Source organism: Engraulis encrasicolus, chromosome 5 (genome assembly GCF_034702125.1).
Source record: "Engraulis encrasicolus isolate BLACKSEA-1 chromosome 5, IST_EnEncr_1.0, whole genome shotgun sequence".
In the NCBI taxonomy this organism is placed as follows: domain Eukaryota; kingdom Metazoa; phylum Chordata; class Actinopteri; order Clupeiformes; family Engraulidae; genus Engraulis; species Engraulis encrasicolus.
The window spans coordinates 37,175,951-37,195,315 of NC_085861.1; the positions used below are offsets into that span (position 1 = coordinate 37,175,951).

The window sequence follows — 19,365 nt, forward strand, 5'->3', positions numbered from 1 at the left end:
TTTCACTGTAGCACAGGATGTGCAATGCTCTATTATTGTCAAAAAGAATGGACTTCTACAACTTCTGCTGACTTCTGTAAGCAAAGGACAGTTTCCCATGTCTTCTGGGTTTATTTCAAGTGAGCTCAGGTGCTTAGGAGAATGTTACACCCCTGTATCATTTGCACACATTAAGCATTCTTAATATGGTCAATTTTCAATAGCTCTAGCACTCCAGGAATTAGAGTGAGACTACAGCCAATATATATTTCATGATGTCATGAACCTGATTTTAGTAACAAAAATATGTCTTAGGCTATATACACTCAATCGTGGTAAATCAAAGGGAATTCAAAAATGTATGTAATAACTATGGTAATTATTCCCTTTGCATCTTTAATTCTGAGTGACTCAGCCTCTCTGTGATGATCTTATACCTGGACACCTATATTGTCCGTCAGTACAATTCATTTTGAAATGTTCTTCTTTGTTGTTTTATCTTATTTGGATGTTTACTAACTTTCACTGATCCCCGTCCCAACTCTTTTGAGACGTGTTGGATTTATCAAATTAGAAATGAGTACATATGTCCCCCAAAACGATATTTTTTCTCGGTTTTTACACTTAATATGTTGTCTTTTCACTATTCTCCATCAAATGAATAGATTGAATGTTTTGAAAATGATAGCATTTTGATTTTATTCACTGTTTACCAAACGTCCCAACTTCATCGGAGTTGGGGTTTGTATGTAGTAGGCCTATCTACTATGACCATGCATAATTTTCTATCACTAACACTTCAGGTTGGGGATATCTCTCCTATGCATTCACATAAGAGTGAAATCTTATCTTAAACAGTCTGATAAAGACCGTCATATGCTACAAAGAAATAGAGAAGCAAATCTGTTCTGTCTGGAAAGCTATCCGCTTGTTTCACAACCAAACCTCGGACATCATGTTGCTCACAATTTTGCCGATTTTATGTCCAGCCCTTGCCTGGTTACCACCAGACCTAATCACAAATGAGATTAGATTGTCTTTAAGATCAAAACGACAGTGTAGAACTAAAGGCAGTATGGGAGTTCCCAGGCTAGTCCAGCACCTTTACTGAAAGGAATTTGACACGCACACACACACACACACGCACGCACGCACGCACGCACGCACGCACGCACGCACACACACACACACACACACACACACACACACACACACACACACAGTGACTTTTAATTAAATACCCATGTAACCTATTTTTTGCACAACGAATCATTTCAGACAATCAAGGAAATAACAACACACCTATAGTTTTCACACTGTTCAGGGTTTGTTCACACAGTATGTCGGGAGCCATTGCATTTTGCCACTTACTACTTACTAATAAATAGAAATATAGGTTTACTGGTCCCTACTATGGTTATATTAGTAATAAATCCCTTTTTTTGCATTTACAGTAAGCAAAAGTATCCGTTACACTGAAGGACAATTTCATTTTGGACGTCTTTGACCCATGTGTGGTTGTGACATCAGGGGACATCGGGGCATCCCTGCTAACCAAAAGGCAGTTGTTATGTGATTGTTTAGCCACTGCTTGAGTGTTTATCTCAGCAGGACCCAGACTTATTCCTTTGATTTCTGTGAACAAAAGTGGATAATTGCTTGAGCAATCACCTACACCCATTCAGCTATCAGCCACTAGCTATCTGCAATCACAGAAACTGAGATTATACACTAGAATTGATCCATCCTCTGCCATATTCTGTAATCAAATTACACTATGTTTAGTCATCATTACAATTGGGGGGGGGAGGTTATGTGCCTTTATTATTTGATAGGACAGTGGAGAACAGACAGGAAATGGCTGGGAGAGAGAGACTGGGAAATGACCCTGGCCGGTGATCAAACTCAGGTTGCCCACACAGTAGTCCAGTGCCCAGGCGTTAGAGAAACTGCTGGGCCATCATAACAATCTTATCAAAATTCCTATTAAAATCAACCAACAAACCAATAGTATCTCTAGTTATCTAAAACACATTTACTTCAAAGGTTTAATATCCACAGCCTAGTTGTCTTTAATGTATTTTCTGTTAAAAAACAAATCATCGCACCCCCACCCCCACCCCCATGTTTACACAGTAGTGTCATGACACTGTTTGTTACTCTGGAAAGCTCTGAGCCACGTCAAACATCTACAACACCTGGAGGACAGCTTTACACTTTCCCACAATGGTGATAACTCAACAGACAACTTCAAACAGAAAAACACATATCCAAAAATATTCACTAAAATAATTTCCTTTATCTCTGTCCTTGGTCTTTTAACCCCAGAGTAGTGATGGGATTTTCGGCTCTTCTTTGAGATGCGGTTCTATTGGCTCTTCTTACTATGGAGAGCCGGCTCTTTCGGCTCCCAAACAGCTCCCTATATATATGTCTACATTTTTAATAAATTCATTGTTTTAATTTTATTTTACAACATTTTGTTTCGATATTGACATTGTGAAGCACTTTGGGCAGTGTATGCTGTGTAAAAGCCTTTATGAATAACACTATTACTAAAATCAGTCGTTAAATAATGACCCAACATACCCAAATATAAAGTAAATTTAAAAGGTTAAAATGAACCATGGTTTTACTCTGAAAACTAACCATAGTTTTACCACGGCTTATAATTATTCATTAAATTACACTTAGTTGCTGCTTCTTTTATCCAGCGCACATATTGGTGACAGTCCTTGGAGCAATGTGGGGTTAGGTGCCTTGCTCAAGGGCACTTCAGCCATGGATGGAGGTGTAGGGAGAGGTAGGCCTAAGGGTGGGATTCAAACCTGCAACTCTGTGATCTTCAGTCCAACTCCTTAACCATTACACCACAGCAGCAAACAAGTTTTCATGTTTTTTGGGGGGTGACAATGCAACCCACAATTGGTTTTGTGGTAACCATGTTTTTTTGAGCATGGTTTGTGACTATGGTTAAACCATAGACACAAACCATGCTGAAAAAAAAACATGAAAACCATGAATAACCATGATCCATGGTTAGTCAGGAACCATGCTTTTCATGGTTACCAAAAAAAAACATGGATAAGCCATAGTGATACTATGGATGGTCAGCACCTGAGAGAACTCACAGACATGGTGCTGCAGCTCAGAGTGCAGCACACACAGACCCAGAACCAGCTTGAGTTTGCCATTGATGAGCTGTACCAGGTGGAGACAGAGGGGGGCGCCATTGTGGCAGACATGCAGGACATGAAGGCTGTTTGCCGCCAGTGAGGTGGAGATGCAGTAACCTGGTTCTCACGCAGATGGATGTTCACCAAGACTATCACCAACATCGGGCAGGCCTACAGCACAGGCTTGTTCACAGCTCCGGTGAAGGAGGTGGTTTACTACTGCTGGACGGGCTGCGCATACGCGAAATGTCTATCAGGCTGCTAAAGAACAAGCATCAGGTGATCTACCTGTCTGAGATCGGCTACGACAGCCACAACACCTACCTGTCCAGCGGTGCGGTCCTGGAGCTGGAGGCGGGTGACACTGACGTGGTCAACATGCGACTGCCCGCCGGCGGCAGGCTCTACGACAGCTCCAGCAACCACAGCACCTTCAGTGGCTTCCTGCTGTTTGCCCAGTGAGAGCACATTTACATCTATGTTTTTGATTTGAAGGATCATCAGTCACCACCAATAGGGACCAAACAAAAGGACCTTAAAGACCTTTACAAATTGTCATTTCGATAGGGAAAATAATAAATAGTCTCTAAACTAGCACATCCCATTGTTGAGTATTCATTTGCGAATGTTGTATTGCGTGAATGTTGAGAGGAGGAATGCCACAGAAAGGTTTGAATGATGAGCTATTTCACTGAAGCATTTGTAATATTATGTTTCCTTGGGTACAGTCACCTACCTCATTACCCTGTCTATTATAGAAGACAACTCCATTAGACATTCTGCATCACTGGAACATGAGGGGTTTTAATTTTTAGCCCTAATGTTTAGGGACTTTTGATCCGAGGGTTGCAGGTCAGATCCCTGACCTCTCCCAGTCCCTACACCTCCATCTTTGGCTGAAATTCCTTGAGTAAGGTACACTTTTGCAGGGATTGTAATACTCTCTACCATAATAAATCTTTAAGTTGCTTTGGAGCAAAGTGTATTATATTGAATCCTATGAAAGTTGCCTCTCCTTGATTCACTATAGTCAATGCTTCTGTGTTTCACCACACATAACTTGCTGACATTTCAACACCATGACAGCCGTGTTTGCCTGCTAAGCTTTGCTGCTGATAACAGATAATGGCCTGGCAGGGTATGGTAAGAGGGCAGACATGATATGAGCCCCACACCACAGCTGCAGACATGCACAGGATGTGGTGAAAATGCACGACGACATTATCAGCGAAGACTGTGAAACATGGAGATGCCTGCAACAAAGACAGTTCTACTGCATACGTAGCGTGTTAAAATGAACATCCGCTACAAATGCACCAACAACTACAATGGGTGGATTCCAATATGCGGACTCCCATCCTCAGTCTGTGCTTATGGCCTCGCCTCTGAAGAGGGTGTGGCACTTTTTACCCCCTCTTTCTCTTTCTCTTCTCTTCTCTCTCTCTCTCTCTCTCTCTCTCTCTCTCTCTCTCTCTCTCTCTCTCTCTCTCTCTCTCTCTCTCCCTCTAGTACGTCAATAGGGATGGTCTAGCAGGCATCATAGGAAGTCACAATTTCACATTTTACTTATGCTTCTTCAGTTTTCCTAGAGTGTTTCTATTGCCGTGACCTAACCCTTAAGTGGGGTACACCTATTCAAAAACAAAAACAGTCCAGTCCTTCGAGTCAAGACATTTTCTTTATTTAATGGCATCTGGACTTCAAAATGTCAAAATCACATACATGTATTGATTAGGTCATTCAGTCATCTTCTCCTAAAGTCGTCTTACATTAGGGATGTGCATCAAAAAAAGAAATAACAAAAAGAGAAAGAGTATTGTCAACGTATTGTCACATGAAAGTTGTCACATATATTTTCCCAATGATGACCCAGTGACTCGTTTTCACACATTAGGCCTATAGTGATGATGGTGAACCCTTTCCCGAATGTTTTGTGTCCTGTGTGGCATCTCTCCAATGCGGTCCGCCAGTAGAACAGCTTACAGAGGATCACAGGCAGACACCAGGAGCTCGATGGATCCGCCATTAGAAGAGTTTGCAGAGCAGGGCAGGCACCAGCGTCATCATCAGTTGGACTCCCCACACCGCCTCCACCATGCCCACACCACTGGCAGCCGTGGGCTATAGTTGGATGCAAACATGTCACACTTGTTCATCATCTGAAGCAATGTACATTTTACACTGCAATACCCTATGCAAACCAGATGCGTCTGACTTCACATCACATGCATTAATTGAATTCAGTTATTTAATTCCAGTCAAGCACACAAAACACTCAGCCACTAGCCTCTCTCTTCAGATGGGCCCACTGGCGGGCCCATGCATATACACTCTGCTGTAAAGACTTCACTGCTATATCATGACAATATTGCTAACAATACAGAGAGCTTGACTGATTAAGGCCTGATTAAGACCTGATCACTTAATTATCAATTTTGGTGACAGTTAGTTTAAAACACAGGCTCTATGTTACTAAACACAACAGTGGGCAGCATTTTCCCCTCTCATCTTGGCGCCAAAGCTGGCCCTCACGTTGACTATGGGCTTGCGTGCTTGAACACCAGAACGATTTTCCAGCTCGCCAACTCCTTGTTGCTTTGCCATTATCGACACAATCAACAAGTTTATCTCTAGTTTATTTTTTAAAAAGTGTATCAGATTATTAAACACATGCACAATAAAACACAAAGGCATACACACACTTACATGGATTTCAAAGTCAGGGAACATGAATGTTTCCCGAGTAATGTCTTGATTACACATATGCAGATATTTCAAAAGATTTTTTAAAGTTTTTTTTTTTACTTTTACTTTTGACATATTCTGATCTTGTATACACCGCAAGTAGAGAAAATAAATCCCCATTGTGACAGGTGCTCTTCAGAAATCTCCACATAAACTTAGTTTTAAAAATGTTCATTTAATTTTTTTTAAAAATCTGATTTGTGTAAACAAAAGGCCCAAACTTATGGTTTAAGCATATATACATGCAAACAGGGTCTAAATCTCATGTCATTTTCTAGATTGATGTGGAGCATTGTACACGAGGCAGGGTGTAGTCTCCTCATGGCCTCACTTCAGCCATGTACAGTGAAACAGCAGTAATTATAAATGCTATTGAGCCATGCATTTAATATAGCTTCTATATTTATATATAACATACCTTTTCTGTTGGTTTTGCCTGTTTTGTCTGTAAAATAAAGAGTCAGAATGTTTTTTGTATTAAAGATTTAAGTACATTTTACAAAGCCAACACCTATTGCACCCACGTGCATTCTGTTTTTTCCCCCCCGTGTGTGTATATTTAAAAAAATAAAATAAAAAATACTTTGCCCATAGATGAAGTTGATGATTGTCCAGGTTTAACAGGAAAAAAGCGTGCATTTTAGATGTTTTCTTTTCCTGTTAAACCTGGACAAACTTTACATTTACATACAATACAGTTAGATGTAAAAACATAGTAATCACATTATAGCTCTTGTCAAAACTTTAAACCGTTTTAAAATTATTACTTGAAATAATTATTTTTTTTTACCGGTGCGGTCACCTCATCAGCGGCACATAATGTACTGCAGACGAGCAGGAAGAGAAAGGCGCACAGCAGTCGTTTCATCTTGCTTGTGATTTGGCTGAAGACAAAAGCAGAAATGAACAGAATGCTGCTGAAGCTGTGTCTTACTGTAACTTCACTTCGCTAGAGTGAGATCATTTCCTGCAGTTGAACCCAATGCTAAGCAATGAAGGGTGTAGCCCAGGCAAACTGCAAATAGTCAAAATGGCAATAGCAAAGGTGGAAATATTAAAGCTTATTGACATGGCAGTTGGTCTAGTAATCCGTTGTTGACTTTTGTTTGTTTGTTAAGCTACATCATTTTTTCAAATGTTCTTGTAATTGCAAGAAAAGAAGACAATGCAACGTAACCCCTTGTTCCCCAATCCCAATATTCATATAGGTCATGGCTTATCAAGGCCAATGACAGATAGTAGATCTATTGTTCCATGGTGGTGAGTGCCTTGGACGTTTCAGGTCATGCTCTTGGTTTTACTATTGTTTTAATTATATTATTCATATGCGCAAATGATCAAAAATGACAACAGCTCTGCCATCAATTAACTCTGATGCAATGATTTGTATTGGTTATTGTAGCTCCAAACATAGTTGGCTACTTTTATTTATTTTATGTATCTTGAGGATAACCCCTTGAGATGTGGCATCTCATTTTCGAGGGGGTCCTAAGAAAAACAGACTCAAGTACACACTAATAGACACTTGCCAACTCACTCACTTGCCAACATTGCTCTCCAAACTACCCCACCGCCCATCACCCAGCATACTAGAATCATTTACAAGCTATCAGTGAGGGTAATACCATTGGTGGTAAAATAAATAAATCCAGGAACAAAAAAAGACAGGAGTGGAAAAACAAGACTTAGTGTAAAAACGAAACAGACCAAATGCTGGAAACTGGAGACAAAACAAACGAAAACAACAAAGGCGATTAAGAAACAAGAGCAGGATGTTTGAAAATAAGTGATTAAAGATTATCTGAAAATATGAAGGGAAATACATAAGTAATGAGGGAAGGCTATAGGCTTTCAACTATGGAAAAAAAGTGCCGACTGCAAAATGATCAGGCACCACCAGGCCATTAGACTTTTGAATTTGCAGGACTGCTGAGGAACATTACTGCCTAAAATGCTATCTATCCTTTGGACATCTGTGTGTGTGTGTGTGTGTGTGTGTGTGTGTGTGTGTGTGTGTGTGTGTGTGTGTGTGTGTGTGTGTGTGTGTGTGTGTGTGTGTGTGTGTGTGTGTGTGTGTGTGTGTGTGTGTGTGTGTGTGTGTGTGTGTGTGCGCGCGTGCGCGCGCGTGCCAGCGTGCGTGCGTGCGTGCGTGCGTGCGTGCGTGCGTGCGTGCGTGCGTGCGTGCATGCGTGAGAGAGAGGGGGATGGGGGTGTCGAGCATTATGCACTTAATCTTAATCTTTGTTGCACTTAAAGTGGAATGGGGGTGGGGGTGGTCGTAGGTCAAGCACTGGTGTCACTTTTACCTCTTATTGCACTTTACTTGAAAACCTGCTGCTATTAAGTATTGTACCCCAAACACAATTCCGTTGTCTTTTTGACAGTGACAATAAACTCTTGAATCTTGAATCTTGACAGGGGGAGGGGGCAGATATTTCCTAACTCTCATTCATTGTCTCACGTATGTTCGCCAGTGATTCCACATGGTAGAGAAAAGTCTCCCAGAGCTATGTGCAGGGCTATCCAAGACAGAAATTAAGGTAAGCTGTCATACAGTAGCTTCTTGTTTGACTGAAATAGACCTTTTCATTTCTTCCATGAACTACAGACAACACCTACAGTTATCTTGTAAGAAATCTTACTTCCTTCTGCTCTGACAATGCTTTTTTCCCCAGCAGGACAATAGGCAGAGGCCTACTTGAAGGCACACAGCTTGGCCAATAAAGGTGTGGCTGGAGGACCACCAGAACCAAATATGAACTGAACTCAAACAAAGCTGGATAACTGTAACTCTTGCACCAGGAGTAGGCATAGAAAAGTCATCCAATAACAATGTGGAGAGCATGCCTCATAATCACGTATGAAATGACGCATGATTTTTTGGTCCCAGAGGTTTATTCCCCAAAATATTTCTAAGCATGAGTAGGCCTATTGTGTTGTTTTAAAGTGAATATCATCTTGTTTCTTGCATTGTTTGAGGTCTGAAAACATTTTATTGTCATTAGCCTATTGTCTATATTATTATTTTTGTATTTTCATTATTATTATTATTATTATTATTATTATTATTATTATTGTTGTTGTTGTTGTTGTTGTTGTTGGTGGTGGTGGTGGTGTTGTTGTTGCTGTGGTCATTTTATTGTCAATAAAACAGATTCCATAGGCTAATCTTCACTCGAAATGTTGTCAGTAAGTTTATAGAATGTAGGCTAATACTAGGCAATAAAATGTAGCCACCTCTCAGTAGTGGCTGCTGAAGATGTTACTTTGTAACTTCTTTTACCTGACGGAAGGAACGTTAGGCTAGAGGCGGAGACAGTAACTGTCTGCCTGTTTGGAGCCAGAGGGGGACACAAGACAGTTAGTTACTAGAAGACGAAGTGGTGAATACCCACGAAGTGATGATTTTGCCTCGATTTTACTATCTTTGTGCTTTTGCTTGAAGTCAAGGTATGTATCAAACGAATCAGCACACCAGCATGTACTGTATGCCTAGTTTAACTTTAGTTAGTAATACAGTGGCGTAAAACAATCCCAACTTAGGCTAATTTTGTTTGTAGCAAAAACTAACTTGCCTGGCTAACCTTCACACACTTAAGCTAAGGCTAACTTGGGAAATAGGAAACGGAAAGCAACTTTATGTTATGCATGTACTATGTATGATGCGCAACATTATCAAATTCATGAGTTAAAGTTGTGGTATTTGTCGGTTCTGGTGGTAGTTTTCCATAATTAACGTGTATACCATGCCATGTCATGTCATGCATCACTTTGTTAGCTGACAATAGTTAGCAAGCATAGCTGATGGGAGACATTGAACAACAGATAAGTTTTCGCCCAACTTCTCATAATGTATTTGGACTTTCAAAGTGAACTTAATTGGTCATTGTCCAACGGCTTCAATTTGTGTTTTTGCGAACTGAGTAGAACTAGCAAAGCTAAGATGATGCCCCCGAGAAGTTCTTGGACCAGAACTGTTGCTATGTTCGGCATGCTGTACTAAGTTACATAACGGCAGCAGTATTGGCTGTACTGGCAACCACCAGCTTCAATGTGTGTTATTGTTGCTCAGATAGACACAAATATACGCTTATATTATGTGTTGTTCGTGTTCAGACATCCTGGCGTAAGGAGGTAATAGTAAGCTGTGGAAATTCTTTGTGGAAATGCATGCTGTATTTCATGTTCCTTGGGAATTTGCACTGAAATGTAGAACTAACTTGGCTCAAAGTGAGTCACTTGCAGTGGGATTAACTAGTGCTACCGTACCGTCACAATATGCAAGTTGGTGAATGAATAATGCCACATCTCGTCATTTAATCAACAATAACACTTAGGAGGTTTAACCAGGACTCGTGTTTTCCAGCATTGATGTCTGGCGCCCAGTCAGGAATTGAGACAGCAGACATGAATAGACCTCTCAGCTGCCACCATGTCCCCAAGAAGTAATTGGGCAGCCAGTCACTATGCTTACGTAATGTAATGCCGGGGGAAATGTGATTATTTCACGTTGTTTATGTTGTTATGTCATCTGGGGGCATCTCCTTTCCACAACACGACTGGAACAAAGTTAGTCCCAAGGCCTTTTTGAAAGTATAATACAGAGCACGTACCAATGTACTAAGTATGCTGAAGGTTATGTGATACTACAAGAGTAGGTTCATTCTTCGGTAAGAGACTTGAAAAGACTGTTCTCTTCTGAGAGATCTACCCATTTTTCTAAGTAGCCCTATTCAGCCATCATTTCATTCAGCACTAACGTTTTCATATCTGCATTGCTGCAAACTCTGTTCTTCCCAACCCTTTATTTATTACGGTATTATTTGTATGACTTAAATATTGTCCCCACATGTAATATTGCTGTCCGCCTATGTCCTCTTTGTGTTAAATGTGCCGTAATGTAATTATTACTTTTCTGTCTTGTCTTTAGGACTATTGGAAACCCCAATTGCAAAAACCCTGCACACCTGCGATGATGACCTCTCAGAGGTATCAGGACACCAAAGGATCTGGTATGATTTAAGACCTTTCATTCACAACTGTAGCAATAGATACTGTCAGTTGCAGAAGGAAGTCCTGGGTAGCGATACTACACCTGTCACATGTACTGGAGAAGCATATCATTATGACATTGACTCCTACACTATGTTAAATGCGTTCTCTCTGTCTCTCTCTCTCTCTCTGTCTCTGTCTCTCTCTCTCTGTCTCTCTCTCTGTCTCTCTCTCTGTCTCTCTCTCTCTGTCTCTCTCTCTGTCTCTCTCTCTGTCTCTCTCTCTCTCTCTCTCTCTCTCTCTCTCTCTCTCTCTCTCTCTCTCTCTCTCTCTCTCTCTCTCTCTCTCTCATACACATATATGCAGGGTATAAAGATATGGAGTGGCAGACGCCAGCCGTGTCTGAGAAGTTCCAGAGGCGTTTTGGCTGGCGTCCCAGCACAGCGGACAGTGGAGACACAGGCTTCGGAGCCGCCACCTCAGACAACTCAGAAGGTGACACACACACACACCCTTCCCTCCCATACGTTGATGCATGTAGGGACACACAGAGAGAAGGTATGCACGCGGGAGAACGAACACACACACACATACATACATACACACACACACACACACACACACACACGCACACACAGGTCTACACACACACACACACACGCTCTAATTCACAGACTGTTGGCTCCCTAGTTTTGATTTCATGCAAGGCAGTAACAGCAGTGCCACTGCCCATGGTCCTGTTGCTCTGTTTAGAGAAGGACCAGCAGCAGTGTCCCTGCTGATGTTGCTGTTTGTAAAAGGAACACTGGAATGGCTAGCAGCAAAGCAGCATCGCTGGTCATGTTGCTCTGTTTGGACAGGGAACATTGGAACAGCGAGCAGTAGTAGACCAGGACATTTTGGTCCGTTTGTAAAGGAAGCAATTGTAACTGAGAGAGAGAACATTGGAACAGCCAGCAGCAGTGTCCCTGCTCCTGTTGCTCTGTTTGGAGAGGGAACATTGGAATTAAGCCCACTGGAAAATTTCAACCCTTGTCCCTCCCCAGGCAACCTGTCCCCTTGGGTACACTCACTCACACACACTTGTGCACAGTGCTCACACACGCAGGCACAGTGCACACATGTACACACGCAGGCACAGTACACACACACACACACACACACGCACACGCACACGCACACGCACACGCACACACACACACACACACACACACACACACAGGGCTGCTGGTGGCCATTACACTCTTGTGCATGGCACACACACACACACACTATTTAAAATCTAATCCAGACAGATTAGCTGTACCGTTGGGCAGAAGCAGAGATGTCCCTGGGAAATGAGATCTGAATATGAGCACTGCTTCATTCATTAATCTCTGATGTGGTGATGCTGTTTGTTGGTGTCAATTGGCTCTCTTTGCTGTGGTTCATTTCAAAGAGATTACATACTGTAGTGGTTTGCCTTCGATCATGCCTACAATAGAATCTCACTATTAGAACCTTGAAGTGTTGTGAATGTAAAAAAGTGAAATGAAATGTAAGAAAAATGATCGTGTTAACTTTTGGACCCAGTTGCCAGTCAAAATGTGTTGTGTAGGGCATCCATATCCAAGAGAAAAACATCGACAGGTGCCAAATCAAAAAGAATTTGCACACTTTTCAAACAACTTAATTTATTGAGGCTGGAAATGTTTTGATCATACATTTTCAAGATGTCGAGTTGCCTCCAAGTTGCCTTTTTATTGTCTTTCTTTTCATGTATGGTCATACAAAGAAATAACATTTCTTACTTTCCCATGCAGACATAGATATACTTTAGATGTAGACATAGCCAAGAATACATACAGACATTTGAGTTCAAGACTGGACAACATAAGATGTAGTAAGAACATATTAATGCATATAGTATTTACATTGTCCTGGTGTAACATTCTGACATGACGGTAGTAATATTGCGACACAGTCATAAATGAGTCAATGACGTTTTTTGGGAGTTCTCAGACGTTAAGTGGATGTTAGGATCCTAGCTTCCTTGCTGGCTGTTGAGTGGGGGATGTCAGTGATGGCAGAGTGGGAATATAGTAAGGATAGACGGATATATCGGTCGGCTGATATATCGGGCCGATATTTGCGTTTTTTAATTGTATCGTATCGGCCGATACACGTGTGGTTTTGGCCGACCCGCAATATTTATTATATTAGGTTATTCAGGTTTTTTTAAAGCACCAAGACACTTTATTTTTGTATTACTTGATTGTTAGACATTACTTGATAGAGTGGGTGTTTAAATTTCTATCTCAATTTGATAACGTTAAATAAATGTTTATTTTTAACTTGAGACCTGGAATATTTGTCATTTTTTAACCCATATCGCCCCCAAATATCGGGTATCGGTAATCGGGTATTGGCCAAGGTTGATGGAAAAAAAAAACGGTATCACATCGGCCATTAAAAAACCTGTATCAGTCGACCCCTAGAAGATAGTTCAACATTCTGACTGCTTGGTGGATGAAACTTAGTGAGTCTAGTGACTTTTTGCGAGCAGTGTGCAAATCCTTCCTCCCTTTTTACCCAGTTGGCAGACAGTCCCCATGTCAGATAGTCATTTTCTGTTTATGGTAAGAGAGCAGGAGGTGGATGGCTGGCGAGGAGACGTGCTTCGGTTTCCTGTGTTTGTGCAGAGAGTGCAGATCTACATGACTCAGAAATGAAATGGCCCAAACATATCGCTGCATGCTCTTTCAGGTGTGAGAATTGTTTTCTAGCTAAGATGCGAGACTATGGTGGGTGAAAGACCGGGCCAAAAATAAATGACTGCATGAGAGCACTGCTTAGCTCACATGGAGGGAAGTACAAGGTGTGTGTGTGTGTGTGTGTGTGTGTGTGTGTGTGTGTGTGTGTGTGTGTGTGTGTGTGTGTGTGTGTGTGTGTGTGTGTGTGTGTGTGTGTGTGTGTGTGTGTGTGTGTGTGTGTGTGTGTGTGTGTGTGTGTGTGTGTGTGTGTGTGTGTGTGTGTGTGTGTTAGATCAGTGAATAAAGCAGCTCATATAGTGTGTGTGTGTGGTACTAGATCAGTGAGTAAAGAAGCTCCTTGTCTGTGTTACTGTGAAACGAGTGGAGGGGAATTTTGATGACGAGGCAGGCAGGATTGAAAGGTTGCTTTGTTTCTTTGACGTGAACTGTTGTTCCAACCAGCTTTCTTGGAGTTAAACATTTTGTCAAAAATATGCGTTGTTTGTTTTAAGATGTAGGCATTTTCCCCACTTCAATTCAAAGTGCACAATAGCCCATTTAGAAGACACAGTCCCATATCAGTAGCTTTCTGACTATTTCTCTTCCAAACTTTAACCTTGGGTTTTTTCCAGTAACCAGTTTGTCCCTCATCGCTACTTCAGTACCATGGAGGACCTGTGACTTCCTAATGACCATGTTCTTACTAGGGCTGTCGTGATTTTCATGGAGGCCTGCAGAGAGACCTGCATTACATTGCACTGCACTGTGGGGTGTGGTGGGGTGTGGTGCCTCAGGCATGCAAGCCTGAGCACGACCCTCTCGTCTCGTCTCATCTCATCCTGTCTCGTGCTTACGGTGTCTGTCTGCCTCAGTCCAGAAACACATCTGGTGTGTGGAAATTACCCGTCAGTGTGAAGGGAGAGGTGGGAACATGCGTCAGGAGTCAACAAGATGGTCCAGTCACTTCTTGTGGATACAGCTTGATTGGATACAGCTTGGTGGGGTACAAAGCTGTTAAGGGCTGCAGACATTAATTCATTTTATGTGACATTATGTTTTGATCGATCGCTATACCTTTAGTTTGTTGTGCCCTCTGGATAGTGATCTGGCTAGGCTATTGTATAGTTGTTTGACAGCTTGGTTATTGACATATGATGTACACAAAAACTGAATGAAGATGTCGTAATATAACCCCCATAACTCTGGTCAGGCATGCGTAAATATGAGTGAGCATAAGCTTGCGTAACCATTACAATGAGGTGTTTTTACAAAACAATTTCCCTTATTCCCCCATGTCTATTTTATAAAAAAAAGGTGTTTGTGTTTTCCTTTGTTTCATTTCACTGTTCCCTTTGATGTTTGCAGTTTGACTTGGCATCTCTAGATGTCCTATGTCTGTTCTGCCAGAGCTGTTGTGGCTTGTCAAGACCATGACTCTCAGCCACACACAACTTTGAACTTACCTTTAAAATCTTACCTTTATGACGGCTTCCTCAAGTGTGTGTGTGTGTGTGTGTGTGTGTGTGTGTGTGTGTGTGTGTGTGTGTGTGTGTGTGTGTGTGTGTGTGTGTGTGTGTGTGTGTGTGTGTGTGTGTGTGTGTGTGTGTGTGTGTGTGTGTGTGTGTGTGTGTGTGTGTGTGTTATTGGGAGGGAGGTTGGGAGGTAATTGGTGTGTGTGTTTTGGGGTTGCTGTTAAGTAAGAGGCAGGCACGGGTCATCTGGTAATTTGAGACGGGGGGGATGCTATAAATATCCCTAACCTTTCTCTGTGTGTGTGCCTTCATGCATCAGTGTATGGGAGAGAAATGTGTGTGTGTGTGTGTGTGTCCGTCACTGTAGTGCTGGCGTGTGTGTGCTCATTCCTGAAAGAAGTGTGGGCAGGCAGACCTCTGGTCAACATGCTGGCTCACTCCACCTTGCATTGCATTACATGAGCGGTACTAAGCTGTATTGAGCCTAAGTGAGTGCAGTGGGTTGGTAGCCCCAGGCGCTGGGAGTTGCCTGCCGTTGTATCGCCTGAGCGTTTGATCTCCACCATTCCCTCCATTCCTTCCCTGCTCACTTCGCTTCTCCCCTTCAGTCTCGCTGGCCAGCAATGCTACAGCAGGAACTATCCAGCGGTGGGCTCTGCCACGTCGATTTTCACCCCAAAAATGCCTCCTCTGTTGGGGGGCTTTGACGGGCGTGCCCGTGAGTGTCAGGTGAGTGGCCGGTGCTAGTCAGCTGAGCTGCTCCGTATTTGTCTGTTACTGAAATAGTGGAGACTTAAGACGGTTGTATGCAGGCATGGTGATATGTTTGGTACTCTGAGTGGATTGGCCATGTAAAAGGTGAAGCATGTGGCCCATACACAAAGTTGTTTGTGTATATTTATCAGGGTACAAGTTGTCTTGTGTCACTATCCAAATTGTGTTCATTATGTGTGAGATGAGTGGTGCTGGTTAGCCGTGCTGCTTTCTGTACATTATGTTTCTGTTGGTGAAAGAGGGGAGGAATCCGTTGCTGTATGCAGGTGTGGGTTGCTATCTCAACAGTGATCAACTCTTTTGCGGTCTGTATGTAGAGGAGGAAAGGTGATGGCTTTTGTCTTTTGATTCTCACACATCCAGGTCATGCTAGTAAAGCTATTTTAGGACTAGCTGTAGCTGTGTAGTAAGCTTTCTCTCCTCTCTGATGTTATGGCTGAGCTATAATTCCTAGCCCTGCATTCCTATGTAGACTACATGTGGCAGGTCAGGTGACTTGCTGAGCACCTGTGCTACTCTGGATTCATGTTGTGGACTTTGGGGGGGCTGTACATTTTACTGCTTATCTGATATGATCCTAACAAACGTTTGTTTGTTTGTTTGTTTGCTTGTGCTGAGCTACCATAACAACATATCATAGATATGAGGCTGTATTACTGTTAGCAGCATCCTATTCTAGATGTATCAGTTTTAAGTTGACGCATGTGGATGTTGCCATGCTAAAGGTGATACTTTTGGCTTATCTATGTTAACCCATTGCATAGAAGTGGAAGTGGCCTTCTTTAAGTGTCAGACATGATGTGCAATGCTGCTTGCTGGTTCTGGGAAGGGCATTTAGTCATTTTAAGTCGAGTCATTTAAAGTGAGTCCCTTTTGGGGCTTTGCATGGAGGAGATTCAGCCGGACTGTTCCAGATCCCTCAGTGAAGCCAGTCTGCCAGCTTGTCTGTAACACACCACAGCAGAGCTCAGGACAGGACAGGAGCTGCTATTTTTTTCAAGCTTGGCTCAGCAAAGCAGATTGTGGGCCATGCAGGCAGCTAGTCAGGCTGCAGCCAGGGATACTTTGCATCACTACCTGAAAATAGAGAGGATGGGTTTCACTCTCGCTGGCCAAGAGCGTAAACAAGAGCCCCCCTCACTTCCTCTTCCTTTCTGACCAAGTGGAAGCCCAAGACGAGTCTTGGAGATCAACGGTTAAGGCAGCTTGTGGTTCTCATTCTTCATTGGAGGTGTACCCTACCAACTCTTTTGTTTGGTGGCTTTGCTTTGTAAGGCAGTTTTTTTTGTGTTCAGGTAATATGTAGACTGCTGTTGCTGGTTGGAAGCCACCGTTGTTTTCCAGAAGACCAGCAGTTTAGGAAGTGCATGTCTGTCAAGATTGTTTTTCACCAAGCCTGGCCAACACTTGTATTTGAGGTTTATGTGGGCTTGCATTGTAAGGTAGGCAAAGGTGTGAGGTTGTAGGTGACTGGGACTTGGACATGTTAATCACAGATTGAGTCAGAGGGCCTGCCCACATTTCTGTTTAGAGGGTTTGCCTTGTTGCCTTGTATAGCTGTGGGATTTTAATCAAATAACTGATTCTGAGAAGATACTGCTGCAGTTGGGAAGCTGGTTCGGATTATCAGGGCAGTGTGTCTGTGAGGAATCCTATGCATCCAGTTTGTGGTAGTCAAAAGAGGTCAGTAGTTGTAGGCAACTGCACTGCTTATGGAACTTGGAAGACGTGTCCCCTTTCATCCCAAATGCATGACGCACTTCGGTTTTGTGGGCTTATGAGATTAATGTTTTTGCTGCAATATTTAGAGACAAAGATATTTTAGGTGTCTGTGTGCCTCTCGCTTACTGATTTGTGTTTGGGTCGTGCATTAGTCCACTTGTAAGAGCTGTTGCTTGGATCTTGCACTTTTCACATGGTGCTCCTGTGTCTTCCTTGGGCACTATTTAAAAATGTTTTCCCTATAATGTCCACAGTATTTTTAGGCTCACTGCGCAATGGCAGAAACCAAAACAGGCTCTTAAAGCAACAGTGACAAGAACTGAGCAACACTCAATCACACTTGGTTTAAAAGCAGAAAATACTGTTATAACGGTTTGCCATAGTAGATGAACTGAAAGAGTATCAGGCTGCATAAAAAGCAGAACTGGTCAAACGAAACAAGTGTTTAAATGACTGTTAAGGTTTTAAGTTCTTCATGAAAATCAGAACTACTAATCGTGTCTACTGAACAAAATCAACCGGTGCGGTGGAAAATTATTTTTTGTTATTATGAAATAATCGATTGTCATGAATTGATGCAATATATCGTGAAAAAAATCACAATACATTGTAATGAATCGATACAATATGTTGGCAATATAAGTATCATGATGCATTGTTTTTTGTTTTTTTTTTGTACACCCTTAATGAGTGAGTCTACATTGTTGGGTGACATCACTTTCTTAACATCTTTCTATCTATCTGAAATAATAATTCAGCTTGTGATGGATAACGTACTGAAGTGCTCTATTTGCAGCCCTGTTGTGTGATCCCACTGTAACTGATTTTCTTTTTTTCTTTCTTTCTTTCTTTCTTTCTTTCTTTCTTTCTTTCTTTCTTTCTTTCTTTCTTTCTTTCTTTCTTTCTTTCTTTCTTTCTTTCTTTCTTTCTCGCTCTCTCGCTCTCTCGCTCTCTCCCCTCCCTCCATGTCCAGACCTGTGCAGCTCCAGCAGCAGTTCGTCCTTCCAGCCCATCCGCAGCCAGATCCCCATCCCCACTGCCCATGTCATGCCCTCCACGGCGGCCCCTCCAGCCTCCAAGCCCCACCACACCCAGCCGCAGCAGCGTAGCCTGCCCAGGGAGGAGCCCTCCTCGCCCCCTCACGCCTCCCTCTCCACCTCCCGCACCTCCAGCTCCACCTCTGGCACCTCCAAGTCCTCCCTCTCCAAGTCCGCCTCCTCACCCAACCTGGATGCCCAGGCAGCGGGTGTGGGCATGGGGTTCGGGGGTGGTGGAGCTGGTGGGGATGTAGCGGCTGGTGGAGGCCCGAAGCCGGACTGCCTGAGCCGGTACCGGAGCCTAGTGAACGGGTTGGACCACACGCTGTTCCCTGGTGGAGAGCACACCCGTCTGGAGGAGCAGGAGCACTTTGCCATGCCCGCTATGGAGCCCACGCTGAACCAGACGGCGCTCATGGGGGGCCTGGGACCCGACGCACGACTGAGGACCCAGACTAGTGTGTTTGCGGAGGGGCCCGAGCGGGGAATGGCTGGGCTTGGCCTGGGGGAAGCGTACCGGTCTCCACTACATGAGCAGAGCTACAGGTTAGGACTTAAGGACTTAAGATGGAGCTGTTCTCAGATAACTTTCTCAAAATGATTTACACACACACTTACTTTTCTTCTATCCATTTATTTTTGTCCTGTTACTTTTGTTACTACATGCTGCAATGAGGAAATGTATTTTTGCGAAACAAGTTGAACGGCATCTGTGTGTGAAATGCACAACACGAAT

At 42.8% G+C, this 19,365-nt stretch overlaps 1 protein-coding gene and 1 long non-coding RNA gene across 4 annotated transcripts in view; one reads left to right on the forward strand and one right to left on the reverse strand.

Moving 5' to 3' along the window:
- Positions 1 to 4,814: 4,814 nt before the first annotated feature.
- Positions 4,815 to 6,856, reverse strand: LOC134448518 (uncharacterized). The gene is made up of 3 exons (XR_010034782.1): positions 6,691 to 6,856; positions 6,319 to 6,345; positions 4,815 to 5,276 (listed from the first exon to the last, which is right to left on the reverse strand). It is a non-coding gene; the product is annotated as an uncharacterized LOC134448518 (long non-coding RNA).
- Positions 6,857 to 9,225: 2,369 nt separating this feature from the next.
- Positions 9,226 to 19,365, forward strand: part of cep85 (centrosomal protein 85) — a 34,442-nt gene continuing 24,302 nt past the window's right edge. Inside the window, exons 1-4 of one of the 3 annotated variants that reach the window (XM_063199231.1) lie at positions 9,226 to 9,350; positions 10,831 to 10,912; positions 11,259 to 11,387; positions 18,566 to 19,175. In XM_063199231.1, the coding sequence (XP_063055301.1) occupies positions 10,873 to 10,912; positions 11,259 to 11,387; positions 18,566 to 19,175 (779 nt within the window). In that variant the 5' untranslated portion in view covers positions 9,226 to 9,350; positions 10,831 to 10,872. Of the gene's footprint in view, positions 9,351 to 10,830; positions 10,913 to 11,258; positions 11,388 to 15,282; positions 15,826 to 18,565; positions 19,176 to 19,365 lie in introns of those variants that run through there. The other 2 variants (XM_063199232.1, XM_063199233.1) reach the window with 2 other exon arrangements.